Here is a 22039-nt window from a genome sequence, read left to right on the forward strand (position 1 = left end):
AACAGAACGACCGTCAATAAATCAGACTACTCATTGACGACAAAATTTTCCTGAAATCACTTTGAGAGAGTAGTGTGAACAAAATGAATGAATAAATGAACACAAATAAATATATAAATAATTAAATAAGAACTAACAATATAAAAGCAAAAGTAATTAATTACGGTAAATAAAATAGAAGTAAAAAAGTAAATAAATAAAAAATAAATAAGAAGGCAAAGAAAAACCTTTTCAAGAGCATTGGGGCCATGGAGGTAGAGCTCCACGTTTTCTTGACCGTGGAACTAGAATGAGGTGGTGAGTTCGTCATCATGTTTCTACTGCCTCTTACTCCAGGTAAAGACTTGGTACTTAGATTGACAGGCAGCTGAGTGGACCTCGGGCAACTAGGAATATCCAGACAACACTTGGGATTTAATCCTGGATGTTTCAGTCCGTAGCCAGTTGCTCTATCAGTTGAGCTACCCAACTGCATATGAAGGAATGAATGAATCGATGAATTAGTAAGTGAATAAATAAAAATGTAAATAAATAAATACATAAACGAAATAAATAAACAAATTAAATAAATAAATACATAAATAAATAAATAAATAAATAAATAAATAAATAAATAAATAAATAAATAAATAAATAAATAAGTGAATAAATAAATAAATAAATAAATAAATAAATAAATAAATAAATAAATAAATAAATAAATAAATAATCGAGTGAGTGGTTGAGATGGGAACATGTAAAAGTATTGCTGTTTTCACATGGTACTACTGTCAATTTCTCGCTAGGAGAAGCAGTCGTACACAGTCATCGGAGCCTGGCTACGTCGATCCGCTACGTACAGTTGTGACAATAGAGTTTGTAAGAAAAAGAAAGGTAGTTTCAAAATCCACTTTCTTAATTTGGCTCAGTAAATTACGTTTTCATTTTTTATAACTAATAATATTTGACATGAATTTTTTGTGGTTCGTTAAATCACTGATACTGCACTATCTCTGTAACCAGCATGTAGGAAAGCGTTCAACAATGGTCAAAGTTGCCAATATCGGGCTGGGAGTCAATTTGCACAACCAGTGATAATTACATTGTAAATGTAAACTTATAATTTGTAATCTAATTATAGTTGGCGGCCAATAGATGTAAGAATAACGAAAAACGTAAGCAATAATTTTAGCAAATTGTACAATTAGTTACTCGTACAAAAATTATTTCTCTTCTTCTTAATTCTTTTAATAATTTTGAAACAGACCATTCTCTTTTATTAATTTTTTTATTTATTTTCTAACCTAATCCATATCTGTATTATGAGTGCCAGGGTTGCCAGATTTTCTGAATTTTGCGGGATTTACCGAAATTTAGAAAATTCATATTAGCTTTTCCCGCGTCTCAGTTAAGATATAAATTTCCCGCTTTTCCCTCTTCAATTTGAAAAGATCTGTAAAAGCTAATTTTGGTAGTTTTATTTTTGCAGTTTTAAAACAGGAGAATTCTGCAGTAAATCTGTGGAAGGAGGATGGATGTTTGTGTTCACTGCTAGCGATGCCATGAAAAATGATGCTCCACAATAATTATTCGTAAACCTCATGGGGAAGGGAAATTCCTAGCAATTCCTGGTTTTAATGCCCTGTATAACGTGTTTTTTTCGAAATTATGAATCACAAATGGTTAATCAGCAGAAACAGAAGCTCCACTGTGTTAATGAAATTCGAATTGTAAATTTGAGTCAATTCAAAACAGGAATGTCATGATTAGTATAACGTTATAAAATGATGAGACACTGTTGAGAGATGCTAGATCTTCGGAGAAATATAAACAATCAAACTAAGGTACCAGTAACTTGGAAAGTATTCTTTCTTTATGAAACTCAACATTAAGTTCCATAAAAAATATAGGGGAAGGTTGCCTATATCGTAACAGTTTTCAGTTTTTCTTTAGTTATTTATAAATGGGAAGGAATTTTAATTGCATATACTGTTAAACATTGAGGCAGGACCTTGGGACACAAAATGTTTTTTTTTTTTCAGAATTTTTAAATAATTAGCAATTGTTTTAAAAGACATTATTTAAAACTCTGCAAGTGGTACGATTTGTGCGCCTAGTTTCCTAAATCGTACCTAGGGGTTGCTTAAATCGTACCCATTTGTAAAATTCACAATTTTAAAAATAAGAACTACATAAAAATAACTTATTTCATTATATTATTGTTATTTACTATGGCATTTTATTAATACAAATGAGAAACAAAGATGTTTTAAGATACAAATATTTTTGTAATACATAAATCTTAAATAGGCTATTATCAAGGTCAAATAAAACGAAAACACGTAGGGTCAATCAAGATTAAATCATATTTAATAGCTGTATTCCTCCCGTTGACGGATCCATTTGCAGGACGATCCAGACCGCTTTTCATTTTGCCCATCAAATATCGCTTGAAAATCGATTTTGGGATTTTGTACTTACGGCAACATTCATTCAATCCCACTGCTCCGGATCGAAATTCATCCATTGCCTTAAGTAAAGCACTTGGTTTCGATTTTTCGTATTCTCGTTTGGTCATTACCTATTCTGGAATTTGAAAATATTATGCACCTAACTTTATTTGTTCACGTTGCCAAAATCGTACTGATACGATATGAGCAACCTTTTAAAGGTACGATTTAGGAAACTAGCATTCAAAGCAAACCATTCAGATTATAACCTAAACAAAGCTGTTACAGTGACCATTTTTACCGTTTAAATAATGCAAACAATCTAATATACTAGGTGTAAAAAATCACATTAATTAAACTAACTCAATGCTTCAATAAAAGCTTACGAAAGAGTAACAAAATCTTATATGAGAAATCAGAACTTAGGCTACTATTAAGCACGATTTAATACAGCTGTTGTCTTGGGTGAAAGGCGGGAAACTGAACGAGTATCAGTTTCTATTTGTATTTCATAGAAAATTCCCCAGATGGTCCCTACATGCAATACTTTCCTCAATATTAATAGTGGTACGATTTAGGCTACTTTCCCCTATATTTTTTTCAGTTAGTAAGTCATTCATTTTATAACCTTATTTAGTTTAATAAAGAATGTGATAAATATAAAAGTTTAAAACACCAGTTTTCCTAATTTTTGATAAATAAATAGCGAATTCCTTTAATTTTTACACAACCCACCTGTCAACCCTAATTATGACTCTCCCACTTTCGGTGACGTCTGTAGAGAAGACATATTATGATAATGAGTCACGAACAATTCGTTTTGGAAGATGAATAATTATGGATAAACCAGCATCAGTAATGGAACTAATAGGAAAGAAAAAGCAAATTGGTTGTAGGTTACTTATCGGCCGGTTGCTATTGATTTCTCTACGTGGAGAAACCCTTAACTGTATTTCAAAATGTGCCGGTGCTAGGAAATTACAAGTATCCTAGAAATATCTGTCACATGCAAAACTAACAGAGTCTATGCACCGACTGCCATATTTCAGTACTTTTCTTTATGTCTTATTGGCCTAAATTTTATGGGAAAAAATCATACTTTAATTACAAGTTTTCTTTCGAGAATAGAATACGCAAGGAGCAAAAATCTTAGGATACCTACCCCTCTGGACACTCTTTATTGTTAACGCCAGTGTTTTAGATGTAAATAGATCCTATGATTAACCTTCGAAACTTACCTGGGGTCTTTTCTGACCCCACATCATATTTTACTATTAATACCTACATCATGTACTCCGAAATGTTCCAGTACCTAGGTATGCTATTTTTGGTTATTTTAGTTTCATTTGCAATTAAAATTATTATTTCTTGATTACATATTGATTATTTTGTCGTATTTATTGCTTGGGTTCGTGGATGGCCCCAGCTATAGAACACATCTTTATTTTCTAGTTAGAATTATTTTGCAATGATAGCGTTTTGTTGTAAAAAAGTGAATATGTACTTTGAAAAGTGAACAAATGAAACAAATACAGCATAAACTGCACGCCATGTAGGCTATGGGTAAAATGTTGTAGGTTCAAGAGTAATTATTTGTATTTCTAAAATTAGCTTCTTATTCTTTTTACAGCAACAGTTGATGAGACTAAATTAATTAATTAATTGTCTAAACATAATAATTAACACTTATACAATAACAATTTTCTTTTTGTGATTTATTTAAAGGAAAATTAATGTGTCTTCTGATAATTGAAAAAATAAAAATATGTACATAATAAATAGTCAGCCATTGAACTAATTACATTAATTAATTAATTATTCATACATAGTGAGTATATCTAGGTGCAATAAAAAATTCAATTTTCTTATACTGTATATAAAAATGCATTAAGCTATAAATTACCCTAATTATTAATAACAAATATTCTTGGGCTCAAACAGACTCCAGTTAAGTAGTAAGAAATTCTAGAGCAGCTAAGTCTCGAGGGTCAATTAGTATTGCTTATAATGGTTTATGCTCGACCATGCCGAAATGTAGTAATTATACACCTGGTAGCAGACCTTTAATGCATGTCATTAAAGTACACCTACTCATTAAAGGTCAGGTCTTTCAGCCAGGTTACAACTGTTTAGCCAATGACAGGTCAGCTTTCTACCGTTATAAAACCGCAAGTATCGATTATTCTCGGATATGCAATCGAAAGAAAATTAGCGAAAAGTCACAGAGGCTGGAAATCCAATACTGTCGCAGAAGGTTATGTTCTGTTACTATAATAATTAGCGTTAATTGTAAATAATATTCAAATAAATTCAATTTGTCATCTCGTTTTTCAATGTTTAATTAATTTCAATGTTATCTCTGTAGGTTCTTATGGCCTAGCAAGGTCAATGTGAACATCTGTTCCTCGGAAAAAATCAATACTTTCGCGTCTGTCAACATCTCACAACATACGGGACATTGGTCAAGGTCAGATACAAAGAAAATTAATAATATCAAGTTAGAAATATGGTCAAGCATAAAAAGTCGTATGAAACTCGCCTATAATGGTAATTAAGAAGCTCGTATGAAAATTATGAAACTCGCTTGCGCTCGTTTCATAAATATCCATACTCGCTTCTTAATTACCTTCATTATAGGCTCGTGCATAATGTACTATTTTCTCCTCTACATTTAATTTACCAATGCCAGAGGCAATATATTAAATAGCAATTTTATGAATGAATGTTGTTACATATAACGACACCAATCCTATATCACATTTAAATACCGGTACTTACTCTGGATGGTATCCATTCCTGCATCAACACAAAAGGCAACAGAAATGAAAAGTGCAAAAATTTCCTCAGTTGACCGCGTACACCAGTGCATGATGCGGGACACATCAAACAAAGAGTAGATAATTAGGAAGAAGCTATTCCATAAGCCAACACAGCCGTACACAGCGAAGAATTCTAGGTTGAAGTCTTCACAAACTGTGTGTATAACTGAAATAGAAAAGAATATTTTGTGAAACATTTATATTCACACAAAAGCAATGTTAAATAATTTAAATCCTTCAGCAGTGGTTGGAGGCCTCACAATTTGGTGGGACAATGTTCATTGATATTTGCAGGATCTAAATTTCCTTCTAATTCTATGGATTTATTTTATTGAGTTTAATTTATGGATGCGATCGTGACCAATTTAGACTTTTAATTAACAGCTTCTAGTCCTCGTTATAATAGAAAAGTACTATTCGAGCCGTGAATGTGTTTCACTAATGTAACTATATGTAACTAAACTTGTATCCAGTTTCCAGTTCACACTAAAACTGAACAAATGAAATGGCATGAACAATTATTATGATGCTCAGTTCATCATGACAAATAAAATAATAGTACATTTATTACTATTATTATTATTACTATTATTATTATTATTATTATTATTATTATTATTATTATTATTATTATTATTGTTTTTATTGGATTATTTTACGACGCTGTATCAATCTCCAGGTTATTTAGCGTCTGAATGAAATGAAGGTGATAATGCCGGTGAAATGAGTCCGGGGTCCAGCACCGAAAGTTACCCAGCATTTACTCGTATTGGGTTAAGGGAAAACCCCGGAAAAAACCTCAACCAGGTAACTTGCCTCGACCGGGATTCGAACCCGGGCCACCTGGTTTCGCGGCCAGACGCGCTGACCGTTACTCCACAGGTGTGTACATTATTATTGTTGTTATTATTATTATTATTATTATTATTATTATTAATATGTTAGACAAACAGCGATTAGGTAATAATAGGTTCACAAAAGGGTTGCTAATCCATCTAGACTACATCTGCAAAAAGGTTTCTCTTAGCACTATGCAGTTGCAAAAGTGACATGCAAATAACAATCCAATTAGCAGTGATTAAGCACGTCAGCTTTGACAACACAGTCTTCCGAATTACAGATTGCATTACAGATTGTTTTGTTTATAATAAGTGGGAGACTGCTATAGCCTACGTCCTATGTAATTGAGGTATTCAGTTAGAGAGTAGCAGTAATAGAAGAGTATTGGTATAGTAGTATTAGAAGAGTAGTGGTATAGTAACAGTAATAGAAGAGTAGTGGTATAGTAGTATTAGAAGAGTAGTGGTATAGTAGGAGTAATAGAAGAGTAGTAGTAGAGTAGCAGTAATAGAAGAGTAGTGGTATAGTAGTAGTAGAAGAGTAGTGGTATAGTAGTAGTAAGAGAAGAGTAGTGGTACAGTAGCAGTAGTAGAAGGGTAGTAGTTCAGTAGCAGTAATAGAAGAGTAGTGGTATAGTAGTAGTAGAAGAGTAGTGGTATAGTAGTAGTAAGAGAAGAGTAGTGGTACAGTAGCAACAGAAGAGCAGTGGTATAATAGTAGTAGAAGAGTAGTGGTATAGTAGTAGTAAGAGAAGAGTAGTGGTACAGTAGCAGTAGTAGAAGGGTAGTAGTACAGTAGCAGTAATAGAAGAGTAGTGGTATAGTAGTAGTAGTAGTAGAAGAGTAGTGGTATAGTAGTAGTAAGAGAAGTGTAGTGGTACAGTAGCAGTAGTAGAAGTGTAGTAGTACAGTAGCAGTAATAGAAGAGTAGTGGTATAGCAGTAGTAGAAGAGTAGTGGTATAGTAGTAGTAAGAGAAGTGTAGTGGTACAGTAGCAGTAGTAGAAGTGTAGTAGTACAGTAGCAGAAATAGAAGAGTAGTGGTATAGTAGTATTAGAAGAGTAGTGGTATAGTAGTAGTAATAGAAGAGTAGTGGTACAGTAGCAGTAGTAGAAGGGTAGTAGTACAGTAGCAATAATAGAAGAGTAGTGGTATAGTAGTAGTAGAAGAGTAGTGGTATAGTAGTAGTAAGAGAAGTGTAGTGGTACAGTAGCAGTAGTAGAAGGGTAGTAGTACAGTAGCAGTAATAGAAGAGTAGTGGTATAGTAGTAGTAGAACAGTAGTGGTATAGTAGTAAGAGAAGAGAAGTGGTACAGCAGGAACAGAAGAGTAGTGGTATAGTAGTAGTAAGAGAAGTATAGTGGTACAGTAGTAGTAAGAGAAGAGTAGTGGTACAGTAGCAGTAGTAGAAGGGTAGTAGTACAGTAGCAGTAATAGAAGAGTAGTGGTATAGTAGTAGTAGAACAGTAGTGGTATAGTAGTAAGAGAAGAGAAGTGGTACAGTAGGAACAGAAGAGTAGTGGTATAGTAGTAGTAAGAGAAGTGTAGTGGTACAGTAGTAGTAAGAGAAGAGTAGTGGTACAGTAGCAGTAGTAGAAGGGTAGTAGTACAGTAGCAGTAATAGAAGAGTAGTGGTATAGTAGTAGTAGAACAGTAGTGGTATAGTAGTAAGAGAAGAGAAGTGGTACAGTAGGAACAGAAGAGTAGTGGTATAGTAGTAGTAGAAGAGTAGTGGTATAGTAGTAGTAAGAGAAGAGTAGTGGTATAGTAGTAGTAAGAGAAGTGTAGTGGTACAGTAGTAGTAAGAGAAGTGTAGTGGTATAGTAGTAGTAGTAGAAGAGTAGTGGTATAGTAGTAGTAGTAGAAGAGTAGTGGTATAGTAGTAGTAAGAGAAGTGTAGTGGTACAGTAGCAGTAATAGAAGAGTAGTGGTATAGTAGTAGTAGTAGAAGAGTAGTGGTATAGTAGTAGTAAGAGAAGTGTAGTGGTACAGTAGCAGTAGTAGAAGTGTAGTAGTACAGTAGCAGTAATAGAAGAGTAGTGGTATAGTAGTAGTAGTAGAAGAGTAGTGGTATAGTAGTAGTAAGAGAAGTGTAGTGGTACAGTAGCAGTAGTAGAAGTGTAGTAGTACAGTAGCAGTAATAGAAGAGTAGTGGTATAGTAGTAGTAGAACAGTAGTGGTATAGTAGTAAGAGAAGAGAAGTGGTACAGTAGGAACAGAAGAGTAGTGGTATAGTAGTAGTAGAAGAGTAGTGGTATAGTAGTAGTAAGAGAAGAGTAGTGGTATAGTAGTAGTAAGAGAAGTGTAGTGGTACAGTAGTAGTAAGAGAAGTGTAGTGGTACAGTAGCAGTAGTAGAAGTGTAGTAGTACAGTAGCAGTAATAGAAGAGTAGTGGTATAGTAGTAGTAGTAGTAGAAGAGTAGTGGTATAGTAGTAGTAAGAGAAGTGTAGTGGTACAGTAGCAGTAGTAGAAGTGTAGTAGTACAGTAGCAGTAATAGAAGAGTAGTGGTATAGTAGTAGTAAGAGAGGAATAGTGGTACAGTAGCAGTAGTAGAAGTGTAGTAGTACAGTAGCAGTAATAGAAGAGTAGTGGTATAGTAGTAGTAAGAGAGGAATAGTGGTACAGTAGCAGTAGTAGAAGTGTAGTAGTACAGTAGCAGTAATAGAAGAGTAGTGGTATAGTAGTAGTAAGAGAGGAATAGTGGTACAGTAGCAGTAGTAGAAGTGTAGTAGTACAGTAGCAGTAATAGAAGAGTAGTGGTATAGTAGTAGTAAGAGAGGAATAGTGGTACAGTAGCAGTAGTAGAAGTGTAGTAGTACAGTAGCAGTAATAGAAGAGTAGTGGTATAGTAGTAGTAGAAGAGTAGTGGTATAGTAGTAGTAAGAGAAGAGTAGTGGTATAGTAGTAGTAAGAGAGGAATAGTGGTACAGTAGCAGTAGTAGAAGTGTAGTAGTACAGTAGCAGTAATAGAAGAGTAGTGGTATAGTAGTAGTAGAAGAGTAGTGGTATAGTAGTAGTAGAAGAGTAGTGGTACAGTAGCAGTAGTAGAAGTGTAGTAGTACAGTAGCAGTAATAGAAGAGTAGTGGTATAGTAGTAGTAGAAGAGTAGTGGTATAGTAGTAGTAAGAGAAGAGTAGTGGTATAGTAGTAGTAAGAGAGGAATAGTGGTACAGTAGCAGTAGTAGAAGTGTAGTAGTACAGTAGCAGTAATAGAAGAGTAGTGGTATAGTAGTAGTAGAAGAGTAGTGGTATAGTAGTAGTAAGAGAAGAGTAGTGGTATAGTAGTAGTAAGAGAGGAATAGTGGTACAGTAGCAGTAGTAGAAGTGTAGTAGTACAGTAGCAGTAATAGAAGAGTAGTGGTATAGTAGTAGTAGAAGAGTAGTGGTATAGTAGTAGTAAGAGAAGAGTAGTGGTATAGTAGTAGTAAGAGAAGAGTAGTGGTATAGTAGTAGTAGAAGAGTAGTGGTATAGTAGTAGTAGAAGAGTAGTGGTACAGTAGCAGTAGTAGAAGTGTAGTAGTACAGTAGCAGTAATAGAAGAGTAGTGGTATAGTAGTAGTAGAAGAGTAGTGGTATAGTAGTAGTAAGAGAAGAGTAGTGGTATAGTAGTAGTAAGAGAAGAGTAGTGGTATAGTAGTAGTAAGAGAAGTGTAGTGGTATAGTAGTAGTAAGAGAAGTGTAGTGGTACAGTAGCAGTAGTAGAAGTGTAGTAGTACAGTAGCAGTAATAGAAGAGTAGTGGTATAGTAGTAGTAGAAGAGTAGTGGTATAGTAGTAGTAAGAGAAGAGTAGTGGTATAGTAGTAGTAAGAGAAGTGTAGTGGTATAGTAGTAGTAAGAGAAGTGTAGTGGTACAGTAGCAGTAGTAGAAGTGTAGTAGTACAGTAGCAGTCATAGAAGAGTAGTGGTATAGTAGTAGTAAATTAACAGTAGTAATAGTAGTAGTAGTAGTAGTAGTAGTAGTAGTAGTAGTAGTAGTAGTAGTAGTAGTAGTAGTAGTAGTAGTAGTAGTAGTAGTAGTAGTAGTAGTAGATCAGTTTATTAAGTGAGTCAGCTAGCCTGCAGTGTACAGCAATCGTATTGGCGATATGAGAGTCGGTATTTTGCCTATCCTTATGAATGGACGTGAAGCACCTGAGAAATTATGTACAGTGTACTATCCGCCCCACAAATAAAGAGACTTGGTGAGCGGTAGAATTTAAACGGCAACTTCAACTGATCGGCAATATATTGTCTTTTGCTGGAACTTCATATAGTCTTGTTCCACACCTAATACAGTCCGTTTGGAAGCATGCAAAATAAACACATGAGCATCATACTCTTTATGTAGAGAGCAAGTGGAGCCGTGGTTAGTAGAATAAGTAAAGGCTGTCCGCAGAACACCACATAGAAGATCCCTCCAATTGTCTGGCCGATGATGACTTTCTTCACGTCTGCAAGTAATAAAAATTCCTGTCATGTAGTTAACACACATTTCTGTATTTCTCTTGATATCGATTCACTTTATAACACTTTCAATACTTAAAATATAATAAAAGTTCTAAACTTTAAAACTTCATAATGTAAAAATACTGTTATGACCGCTGACGACGAAGCAAACGAATTTGAAACTGCCATACAAATTGTTAAAATTTTAAAGTACTCTAAATTAATTTCCCAGTTTGGCAACCGTTGTAGCTCAGTAGCTGAGGCAGGCGCTTGCCTGCAGATGCCTGGTCGGGCGTGGATTCGATTCCCGCTTGAGCTGATTACGTTATTGTTTTTCCCGAGGTTTTCCCCAACCGTAAGGCAAATGTCAGGTAATCTATGACGAATCCTCGGCCTCATCTCGCCAAACACCATCTCGCTATCAATTCCATCGACGCTAAATAACATAGTAGTTGATACTACGTCGTTAAATAACGAAGTAAAAACAAGTTCTAGCAAAGAGTTCGACTAATTCGCCATCACTTATTACGTGTTTTTGTAATGATGTCTGTAAAATGTAGCGAATGTGAAGATAGAGTCACAGTTGTAGATGAAACCGTAGGCCTAATGCTGAGAATGGAGTAGAAGGCATTGGCGGAGTTGTAGAAGTTGATAATGAATTTAATGATAATTGATCTGAAGGAAGAACGATTTCATGAAGGAAGTTCGTACGCTTATTTGCCGTTTTACTCACATTTTCAGCTTCCCTTTTCACGGATTATGGACAAAGACCACAATTGAAGATATGCTGCCATAAACGAGATGCCATTTGCATTCAAAAATTGTTTTTCAAATTCAAATTCAAATTCAAATTTATTCATAATTTACAATTGAAATGGTACATATGAATAGATACCCGTAAATGAGCACATGCTCGTGCTCGGGTACAGTCTAGTAGAGTCTACATAAATTTTACAGGTATCAATAACAATGTTGATGACAGAAATAATAGTAATAATAATAATAATAATAATAATAATAATAATAATAATAATAATAATAATAATAACCGTGACGGAGATAATACCAATATAGTAATACAAATTAATTAATAATAATACTAATAATAATAATAATAATAATAATAATAATAATAATAATAATAATAATAAAAATATTAACAATAATAAAATAAATACTAAGACTGATAAAATAAAATATAAAACCACTTAGCGAGAGTTCACACAACTTAAATAAGCATATAATAACCAAAAAAAAAAAAATAACGAATTCGAAAATCAACAAAAAAGTTCGTTGTATCGCAGACGATAGCAACCGCCGTATTGACATTGTCTCATGCATTATTGGTAGGAGGGGGGAGCCGAAGGTCTACATCCTGACGTTCTCTTCGAATCTTTTCATAAAATCATACTCTACTATATACAGACACGAAGCTTAATACTTACTAAATATGCAAACATAGACAGTTGAAATATGCGTCCATAGATAGTTGCTCACCACCAGGATCACTACTATCGCCTCATCACAGACTCTTTCCCTAGCAGATGATAAAATGTATTTCACTTTCGATATTGTGTTCTTTTGAAAAAAATTAACACCTTCCCTCCACTATTGAAATATGAAATACATAAGGTTTATATATTTATTTTCATAAAATATATATTATATTCTATAATTCACCGTCCTGCTTCTTTCGGAAGAAGGATAACTCTGACCTATTTTTCTTACAATTTATAGTACTACAAACGTCTCCTTGTTCCATATCATTATTCAAATTATTGTATTTTAGCCATTTACAGTTATTACAACCGATAACGAACATTTCACAGTTTACATAGCTTTTCACAAAAATGCGAAATACGGCACAGTCAATGCCTTTTTCGATCTAGACCAGGCCGTAATGTTTGTTCGGGTTTTCTATTTCAGTGTATGGAGCTCAATGAAATATTCTATTATAACTTTATTGCTTATCATTGCTAAGCTTTATTTAGTGTAATGTGTCCATAAGTTCCGTTTACTTGTTGCATAATATGTTGCAGAAATAATTACAAAACTGTGTTATTTTAATGTAAAGAGAATTTTACATGTTAACATAATCTGTTCGCGTCAAAATTTCAAGTTTAGAATGGAACCTATTTTGAGGTTCAATAAAAACGAATTTATATTGTGGTTTTAATTTAGCACATCTGCCTTCCTTAATTATAGACAGAAAATTTACCATACCACTCCTATGAAATTAGTGTACGTACGATTGTGTTACTTCGCCTCTTAGGTAGTAGACAACTACAATAATTCAGTACTCAATTGTAGTATTAAAATACAGACAAATCGAATGTGACGGGTGTCATACATGACATTACGTTTAATTATAATGTATAATTGCGAATATAGGAATATAAGTTAAATATAGCAAACATAACCTATAATATCCATATGACATAACATACATATGTAGTGACAGGGAATTGGAGACCACTAATATTAGACAGAAAGGGGCAACTGGTACAGTAAACATAACCTATAATTTCAACATATCTAAATATTCGTGCGGTGCAACTGAAAATTATTGAATCGTGCATAAATGAATGTACAAGAATTTCTCAATATTTAATCGAAATAAAGGCAGGTATTATCTATCATTATATTTTAAGCGTCTTTTCTTCCTAAACAATGTCAATCCTTGTCTAAAACTTTGTGTTATTACGCATGTAACTTGAAAACTCACTCAGTCCGTAGACGGTGGATAAAAATACTAACACAGTCTTTTCATAAAAATGGGCTTAACGCGTTTTGTAATCAATCTCTTCAATTGTGGTTAAGAATATAAACATCAGTATTTTTTGCAATGAGTACATGAGTACGAGTACATATTGGCCTCGTCCAGAGCTATTACGAGTACAATAGACAATATTTCAATGCACTGAGAAGATTTAGAACGTTACATGGACTGAGAAATTGACCTGCTCTGCGAAATCATTTCGTAAATTAGCCAACGAATTTGAGGAAACTGGTGCAGAACGACTATTTTTATTGAACAACACGATGGTGGTAATATCTTTCTTCCTTTTTCTACTTTCTTCTCTCTATAATAAACTCCTATTCTTTTACGAACAAATGGGTGTTTTTGCTTTTCCAGATTCTAAAAATTTTGCCAAGTTATGGCCATTTCAAACTGGGAATTTACTTCAGAATAATCTTATATGTCAACTTCTTTTAGCAGTACTTCGAGACTATGCAGTTTTAAAGTTTTAAATTTTTGTTATATTTTAAGCAGTTCCATAATTACCTTAAGGTTTAGTAGTTCCACAACAGTTAAGTTTTATATAATTTTATCAATGACTATTATACTTTTACTACGTCATACTACTTTTGACTAATAACACGGTACGGAACGATGTGCTTCAACCAATCATGGCTGCTTATTCTACATTTTTTTTATCATCTCCCCCTAGCATTTGTTTGTTTTATCACCTCTTTGGCATATGTTTCTTTGTTTGCCAAAAATGTACTTTCAATAAGTGTACCTTTTAAAATGTTTATTTCATCGTCCTTAAATAAAACTTTTCTATCATTTATCTTTTTTATATTATTTAGGTTATGTTATAGATTCTACTGTACGAGATTATGGCTAGTCACATATCAGAGATTGTTTAATATATGTTGGTAATAACTGAAGTGGAATGCAACTGTTTTCATAAAAATGAAACTGAATCAACAAAGCTTTATTGACTTGTAATCGCCCATAGAGTTTAATGGAGATTATATAGTTGGCACAGCTGGTTACAAGAGAACAGCTAATCATAACACACCACTGCCATCTAGTGGAATATTTGTAATAATGAAATGGTACAATAATACATTTTTAAGACAGTTCAGTATTTTAGTAATCGATTAATATTTTATTGTATTGGAGTACTTTATTTCTTCTAATCTTTATATACTTTCTTCTAAACGTGTAATAGTCAATTAAATCCCACTCGAGTTTTGATTTTCTCTAGATAAATCAAAACCTCTAGTGAGATTACTATAGATAGTCATATTTGTAATTCATTTTATTGAAAATTATATACAAAAAATGGAATATTTCCGGAACAACAAGAATCACGTTGATTTTAGAATGATTTGGCATATATATATATATATATATATATAATAATAATATTTATTAATACTATACACTTGAGCTACATTAGGCATTGCAGCCCGAAAGAGCAGAAGCTCGTGCTCGGGCGCAGTTCAGATCAGTTATACAAAATATATCACAAAATTACGAGAGTTCATTCAGCACAATCACATTAATAAATGGTAAAATACATACAGCATGTAATAACAGGGTCTATATACAAATAGAAAATACAGAAGTACATGAATATTAGAGTAACAATTTTAACTCAATTAGCTTAAACAATTAAATAATTAATCTGATTTGTTTCTTAAATCTATGTGTGTTAAGTGTACTTAGCTCAGGGTAAGCTCTAATTAATGTATTATATATTTTGGGTCCAAAATTTCTGCTGTGTTTTAATCCAGCAGTTGTGTGGCATTTGGGAGTATTTAGAAAGAAACTGTAGTTTTGTCTCGTCTGGTATTCATGAGGATCATATTTAAATTTATTGTGGTTTTTATGGAAGTAAATCAGCAATTTTTGTTTATAAATTTGTTCTAGATTTGATACGCCAAATTCCTGAAAAATTAATTTTGTTGGGTAATCAAAAGGTTTATATAGACAAATTTTGATAATTCTTTTTTGGAGCAGATTTAAAGGACGGAGAGTCGATTTTGCCATTCCTCCCCAACCTAAAATACCATACTGAATTATTGATTGAAACAGAGCTAAGTACACAGTACGCAGAACATAAACAGGTAAATAAGAGCGTAGAATGGAAAATTTGTGGATTGTTTTACGCAATCTGTTACACAGAAAGGAGATATGTTTGTCCCATTTTAAATGTTGGTCAATAATAATGCCTAAATATTTAACTTGTGAGGATATACTCAAAGCGTTACATGTAGGTAGGTGACAATCATGTATAGTTATACTTATATTATTATTTATTTCTAGTTGCTCAAGGCCATGTGATGTTAATGAAAATGGTATTAATTTTGTTTTAGAAACGTTCAAAGAAAGTAAGTGAGCATCCAGCCATTCTTTAATAATATTAATACCACTGTTAGAATTTTGATAAGTTTCATTCCAACTCGAACCGCTAAATATAACCACAGTATCATCAGCAAAAGAATACAGAGTACCAGAATATTTCTCAATGCCAATTTTAAGTAAATCGTTGATATATATTAAAAACAAAACAGGACCTAAAATCGTCCCCTGAGGTACACCTATATCAATGTTACGTGATTTACTAAGGTGATCATTTATTTTAGTTGCTTGAGTTCTGTTACTTAAGTAAGATTTAAATAATTTTAAAGCAATTCCATTAATTCCTAATCTATCCATTTTATTCAGAAGTATACTGTGATTGACCGTATCGAAAGCTTTTTGTAAGTCTAGAAAAATTCCTAGACATTTATTTCCTACATCTAATTCTTGAATTATTTTTGAGGTAACTGCCATAATAGCATCATCAGTGCACAAATTTTTTCTGAAACCAAATTGATTATCATTTAGTAGTTTATTTTTTTCTAAAAATGTTATTAACCGTGTTTTTATACATTTTTCAAATACCTTAGAGAGACTGGGTAATAGTGAAATGGGTCTGTAATTATTAAGATTACTTTTGTCACCAGACTTGTGAATTGGTATCACCACAGCATGTTTTAGGGCTGAGGGAAATACACCTTGAGATATGCACAAATTAAATATAAAGGCAAGTGGTTTAGAAATAGCTTCGATAATAAGTTTCAGGGTATATATATATATATATATATATATATATATATATATATATATATATATATATATATAAGCCATATTATTATTTTTTGTTTGATGACTTTTCAAGTGGAAGTACAGATATATAAATAATAATTAATTTCCCTGAATCGATAAAGTTTGAGAATATTACTGTCTGCATCACTATAGTTATCGCTTCATGCTACATTAAAAGCCAAATTTGGAAGAAAAGAAGAAACTTTTTGACCAGGTTTCAAGTAAATCATTATCTTGTGTTCTTTAATCACAGAAAGTACCATTAATTTTTTTGCTATAAAAACAATTATATTTCACCTTAAGCATTTCCGTTTACATTGACATTTTGCTACTCAAATAGTATAGAAAATGTCACTGTAGGCCTACACATGAAGACAGAGAGAAAGCGTATCGAAAAACCAGCATTTCTGTGTCAGATATGCTACAAATATCAATTTCCACCAAAATCTGGAACCATAATTTTTATCATCACACTACATTATCTTATTGAGGGCTGCCTTATGGCAGTTACGACACAAAATTCAGTATTTGAAGTCATACTTCAGTAGCATGTAATATTCACTTCACAAAAATTGACTAAAGATTTACGTGAAACAATTGATTCTCTCAGAACTTTGGTTGGTGGAATTTATGATGTTTTTAATGTCATGTATCCGATTTGAAAACTATTGGTAACATTTTGAGTATGCTTGAGTGGCAGATTACAAACTGAAAGAGGGATATGTCTCTTTTATCCCTTGTTAGGATATTTTTACAATTACTACTTCATATCCTAAGAAAATTGATAGTGAGGAGAAATTTCAAACAAGAAATTTCTGACAAACTGTTTATTTTTAAATAATTTATACTAGCAAAGTTTGCCCCGCGTTGTATCTGCATGGTCTAAGGCGTCATGCCGCGAACTAGAGGTAAGAAATGGGCGCTGGTTCGAGTCCTCTTGGGAGAAGAAATTTTCTTTTGAAATTTCGGGCAGTGTATGGAACTGGAGCACAGCAAGCATCATTGTTCTAAATATGGTAGTAGCGAAATCCAGTTTCGTAAGCCAGCCATAACGGCTGGGGAATAACATGTTGACCACACGTTAACCTCGTAGTGGCTGGATGATGTTTAACCTCTGTTGAGCACGTGGACGTGAGGTCAGCAGTAAGATTAGGCGGCCTTGATAAAATACAGGTTGTTAAACATAAATCCTTACGAAATTCTTACCTTAAAACCCACTACAAACCAATATGTATCACTTGAAAATTATTGTAATAGCAACAATCTTATTTACTTACAAATGGCTTTTAAGGAACTCGGAGGTTCTTAGCCGTCCTCACATAAGCCCGCCATCGGTCCCTATCCTGAGCAAGTTTAATCCAGTCCCTACCATCATATTCCATCTCACTCAAATTATTTTAATATTATCCTCCCATCTACGCCTTGGCCTCCCCATAGGTCTTTCCACCTCAGCTCTGACTATCAACAAAATAAACTTACGAATTTACGTAATCAGGTACGTATTTAAACAAGAAAAGAAAATGCTTATGGTTGTAGCGCATAAAATTCCCTTCTAGCTAAAAATTGGATTCATTAACATGTCTGGCACTTGGGTATGCGTTCATCTTTTATTATAACAAACCGATGATTAAAAAGTTAACGAATTACAGTATTATATATATATATATATATATATGTATATATATATATATGTGTGTGTGTGTGTGTGCAAATATACGCAATATGAATTAATACACCTCGTGACATAAAATAGAAATAACGGGAACAAACCCAAACATGAGAGAAAAACTACCAACATAAAACAAATCTTTTACAAGCTTTTAGAAAATATCGATACATGGCGCAATTTTTTAAAAACAAGAACAGACAGACAGACAGACAGAGAGAGAGAGAGAGAGATAGAGAGAAAGCAGCCGAGAGTAGCACTACACTTGTCAGGGGCTAGTCCCAAATTGAGTTGCTATTCTCTAAATTCGCCTCCTTTACAGGGAGGCAAACAGCCCCGTTCTTTCATAGACACAGCAGTCTGCTCGATGTTGATTGTACAGGTTACAACGATATTTGTTTTTGTTGGTACGAATTAGGTTACGTCTTGTACTATCTATAACGATCTGACATCGCCAACTGGAAGTGGTCGGTTTGACGTAACTTATGACGTATTCGTATCGAATAGTATAATTAATATAAAAGGGAGCCGCCGATGTAGCTCTGTCGGCTAAGGCGCTTGCTTACCGATTCGGTGTTGCGTTCGGGCGCGGGTTCTATTCCCGCTTAGACTGATTACCTGGTTGGCTTTTCTTCCGAGATTTTCCCAACCGTAAGACAAATGTCAGGTAATCTATGGCGAATCCTATACCTCATCTCACAAATATCTTCTCGCTATCACGAATCCCATCGACACTAAATAATGCCGCAGTTGATACAGCGTCGTTAAATAACCAAGGAAAAAATATACGAGTATATAAAAGGAAAAAAATCCGTCAATTGCTATAACTCGTCTATGATATTAATTCAGCTGGACCGATGAAGAGCTTGCGGGAAAAACGATGAATGTCACATTTCTATTAAGGATTACATAATGATCTAATTGAGTCTATAACTGCAAGATGTAGTGCTGTTTCTATAGAAAATAAAGGAAAGGATTACTGTATTCGTGGTGATAATTCTCCTTTTTACCATTTTTCATAAGAACAACATTAAATTTCCCAGTAATCCATTGAATTAGATAATGACATCAACCTTAAGAAAACTGTGACATTCATCGTTTTCCCCCCAAACTCTTCATTCTAACAAAGTATTAAGGGAGATGTCTCCCACTGAAAATCCGCCGGTAACCTCACGTGGTGTCCAGTCTGGTTCAATGAGTATTGCTTAAGATTTGTCTTGAGTGTACACAGATCACTTGCTATTTTTTTTTGTTTGCCCATTTAGGAAGAGAATGCTATCAAATATAGTATGTACAGTAGTAGTAAAAAAAAAAACGGACCGACCCTTGTAGCTGATTTCAGAGCCTTGTTCACTGCAGAGCACGATAGACTGGTAACTAAGACTTTCGTGGTTCGAATCCTGCCTGGGAAGGAAACTTTTTTTTTTTGTTCCTTATTCAAATTATTCAAAATACTTTTCGATTGCTGGTAAAATTCATGTTCTGGGAATAATAAGTTAATTAAGTAGTAAAATATCGCTGCAATTTAGCTTACATAGTATAGTATTTATTTTGCAAAATGTCGTGTGCAAATAAATGGTTCTCACTGAGATACGACAAGAACCAATCGGCTATAAAAGTATTGTGTTTGCTTGATTTGTACCTGACTTTAAGAAGGTGGTAGGAAGGATTTGGTTAAGCTATGCCCGGTTGCATAAAGCTCTAGATATGTATTTCATAGCTCTCTGTTCCATAACTCGTGGTGTGATCAATGAAAATAATTTTTTTGGTACCGGAAATAGTAATACAGAATAAATAATAACCTTATTTTTTACATTCAACAAAGAATCTCAATTAAAATGTAGCATTTGTAGACTTCATACAGTTGAAGAAGGACGTCCAGGAAGATGAACAGACTAGGACTGATTTATTTAAGGTCTTCAAAATGCAAAGGGCAGTAATCATATCTACGGGGAACCTAACCTTACAGAGGCTTATTGTGAAGTTCAGGTAAGATTAGCTCCTAAAATGTATAGCTCATCCGTCATCTTGTGAAGCCAAATGCTCACGTGCGCCGTAGCATATAATTAGAACCTTATGGTGGGGATAAGCGAGGTCCCTTGCTACAAGTAGAAGCGTAGCTAGATAGCAAAGCTTCTCATTGTCAGTCTACTTTCTACTTCCCCTGACGTGCAGCTAGGTTTCTTGAGATACCGAATGGTCTATAATATGGCCTCTATTCAATGATTCAATGTTGCCAACTGTTACCAGATATCAGCAAAGCAGGTAAAATCACACTGCTGTGTACTGAAATAGTAATACTTATTTATTATTTATTTATGATGGTTCTAATAATAAAATTTATTTTTTTCTGGAAACATAAAATTTATTGGTTGGATTAACCAATTTACCTTTCATGAGATCTAACCTAAAAATTTACTTTGTTTGACCATATAGAATGATTTGTACGAACTCCGAAAACCGAATACCTAACCTAAAAATGTATTTTGACTACATCAAATGATTAGTACGAACTCCGAATACCACATTAAAATGTATACTGTTCATTTATTAAACCTAATTGTTATTAATTATTTATTATTAATAATGTTAATATTATTAATTATTAAGCCCGGATTTCTAAGCATATTCTTTTCCACACTTTTAAAGGTAAGCAGAAAGGTTATACTTCATAAGACACAACTAGATAAGCAGTTTTAGCTATGTTTGTTAGTGCTTATAAATGCTTATTTCGCAGGAAAACGTTTTTGCTTACTTATTTTACGATTATTAACTAAAACAGCATATTTTACCCAAAACTGTAATTTTAAAAGTGCATATTTCACTCCTAGCCGTCATTTGTCACTGATTCCCCTTTTTTATTGGCTAATAAAAATAACTTCTGTTGAATGCGTAAGAAAGCAATGCTAGAGTATGATCCAGGATGTTGTGAAATAATACTGCTTAGTTCTAATTAGGAGAGAACCTTGGGATTTCTCGCCAAGCTTCTGCGACTAGGCAGGTCAATCGATTATCGCACTTATCGGAATGATGTCATGTGCATGGATAGTGAATCCCCGAGTTCCAAGCTGCAGTGTGCAAGTTGTGCAACACGTGTTGGTTCAATTAGGTGTGTGTGATTGCTCGCTGTTGTAATTAAGGAATTTCACCCACAAAAACCTCTGAATCAGCATTCTACGAAACAAATAATTTATCATCATATTTCCGTGTATTCGTTTTTGCTTATTTTCACCATTTTTCGTGCTTATTTTACTGTTTCCGTGTATTTGTTTTTGCTTATTTGCTTGCTTATTTTAAATTTTGATTGTATTTAGAAATCCGGACTTTATTAATTATTAATTACGTTCAAGTTTCAAATAACACACGATAGTAACTTTTGGTTTCATGAAATTTGGCAGCTTTTTCAAAGACAATGATAAACCTGACAATTAGAAACTCACTATAATCCACTAACATATGTAGTATTAGGATATGCTGTACGGAGATCCGGATATTCTTTAAAAAAATCTCATGTTATTTCGACATGATGCTCAATACTAGACAAACGGTTGGAGTTACGAAAAAGTTTCAGAAAAATATTCGATTCATGTTCATTTTAGCATAAAATTTCAACATATTTACACTTATTTTCGTAACACTGTGTACAAAGTTTCAATTACATTTCGTACTTGCCAAATATATGTTAAGTTAGAGTCCATCAGACGCTTCGGAAATGTTTGCAGATTCCACTTCATTGTCGTATTATGATAAGGACGCCTACTCTGTTAGGTACGCCCAATTCTTTCGACTGAACAACCATAACGCACCCAACGGAGTGGGCAACCCTTCCAGTTATAGAACGAAGCGAACTTTATGAAAGCAGAAAGTAGCTATTAATAGTAGAAAAAATGTAATCTCAACCCAGACATCAAAAAACCAAATCTACCTCACAACTCGATCACTTTCAAAGCCAGAAATGCCAAGTAAAAAAT

The 22039-nt window shown here is 33.5% G+C and overlaps 1 protein-coding gene across 1 annotated transcript in view; it reads right to left on the bottom strand.

Moving 5' to 3' along the window:
- The window catches only part of LOC138707725 (solute carrier family 4 member 11-like), a 412766-nt gene that overhangs the window by 31652 nt on the left and 359075 nt on the right, over positions 1-22039 (bottom strand). Inside the window, exons 8-9 of the mRNA XM_069837591.1 lie at positions 10407-10520; positions 5208-5414 (exon numbers count right to left, since the gene is read on the bottom strand). Coding sequence (XP_069693692.1) covers positions 5208-5414; positions 10407-10520 — 321 coding nt within the window. The remainder of the gene's footprint in view (positions 1-5207; positions 5415-10406; positions 10521-22039) is intronic.

Source organism: Periplaneta americana, chromosome 10 (genome assembly GCF_040183065.1).
Source record: "Periplaneta americana isolate PAMFEO1 chromosome 10, P.americana_PAMFEO1_priV1, whole genome shotgun sequence".
In the NCBI taxonomy this organism is placed as follows: domain Eukaryota; kingdom Metazoa; phylum Arthropoda; class Insecta; order Blattodea; family Blattidae; genus Periplaneta; species Periplaneta americana.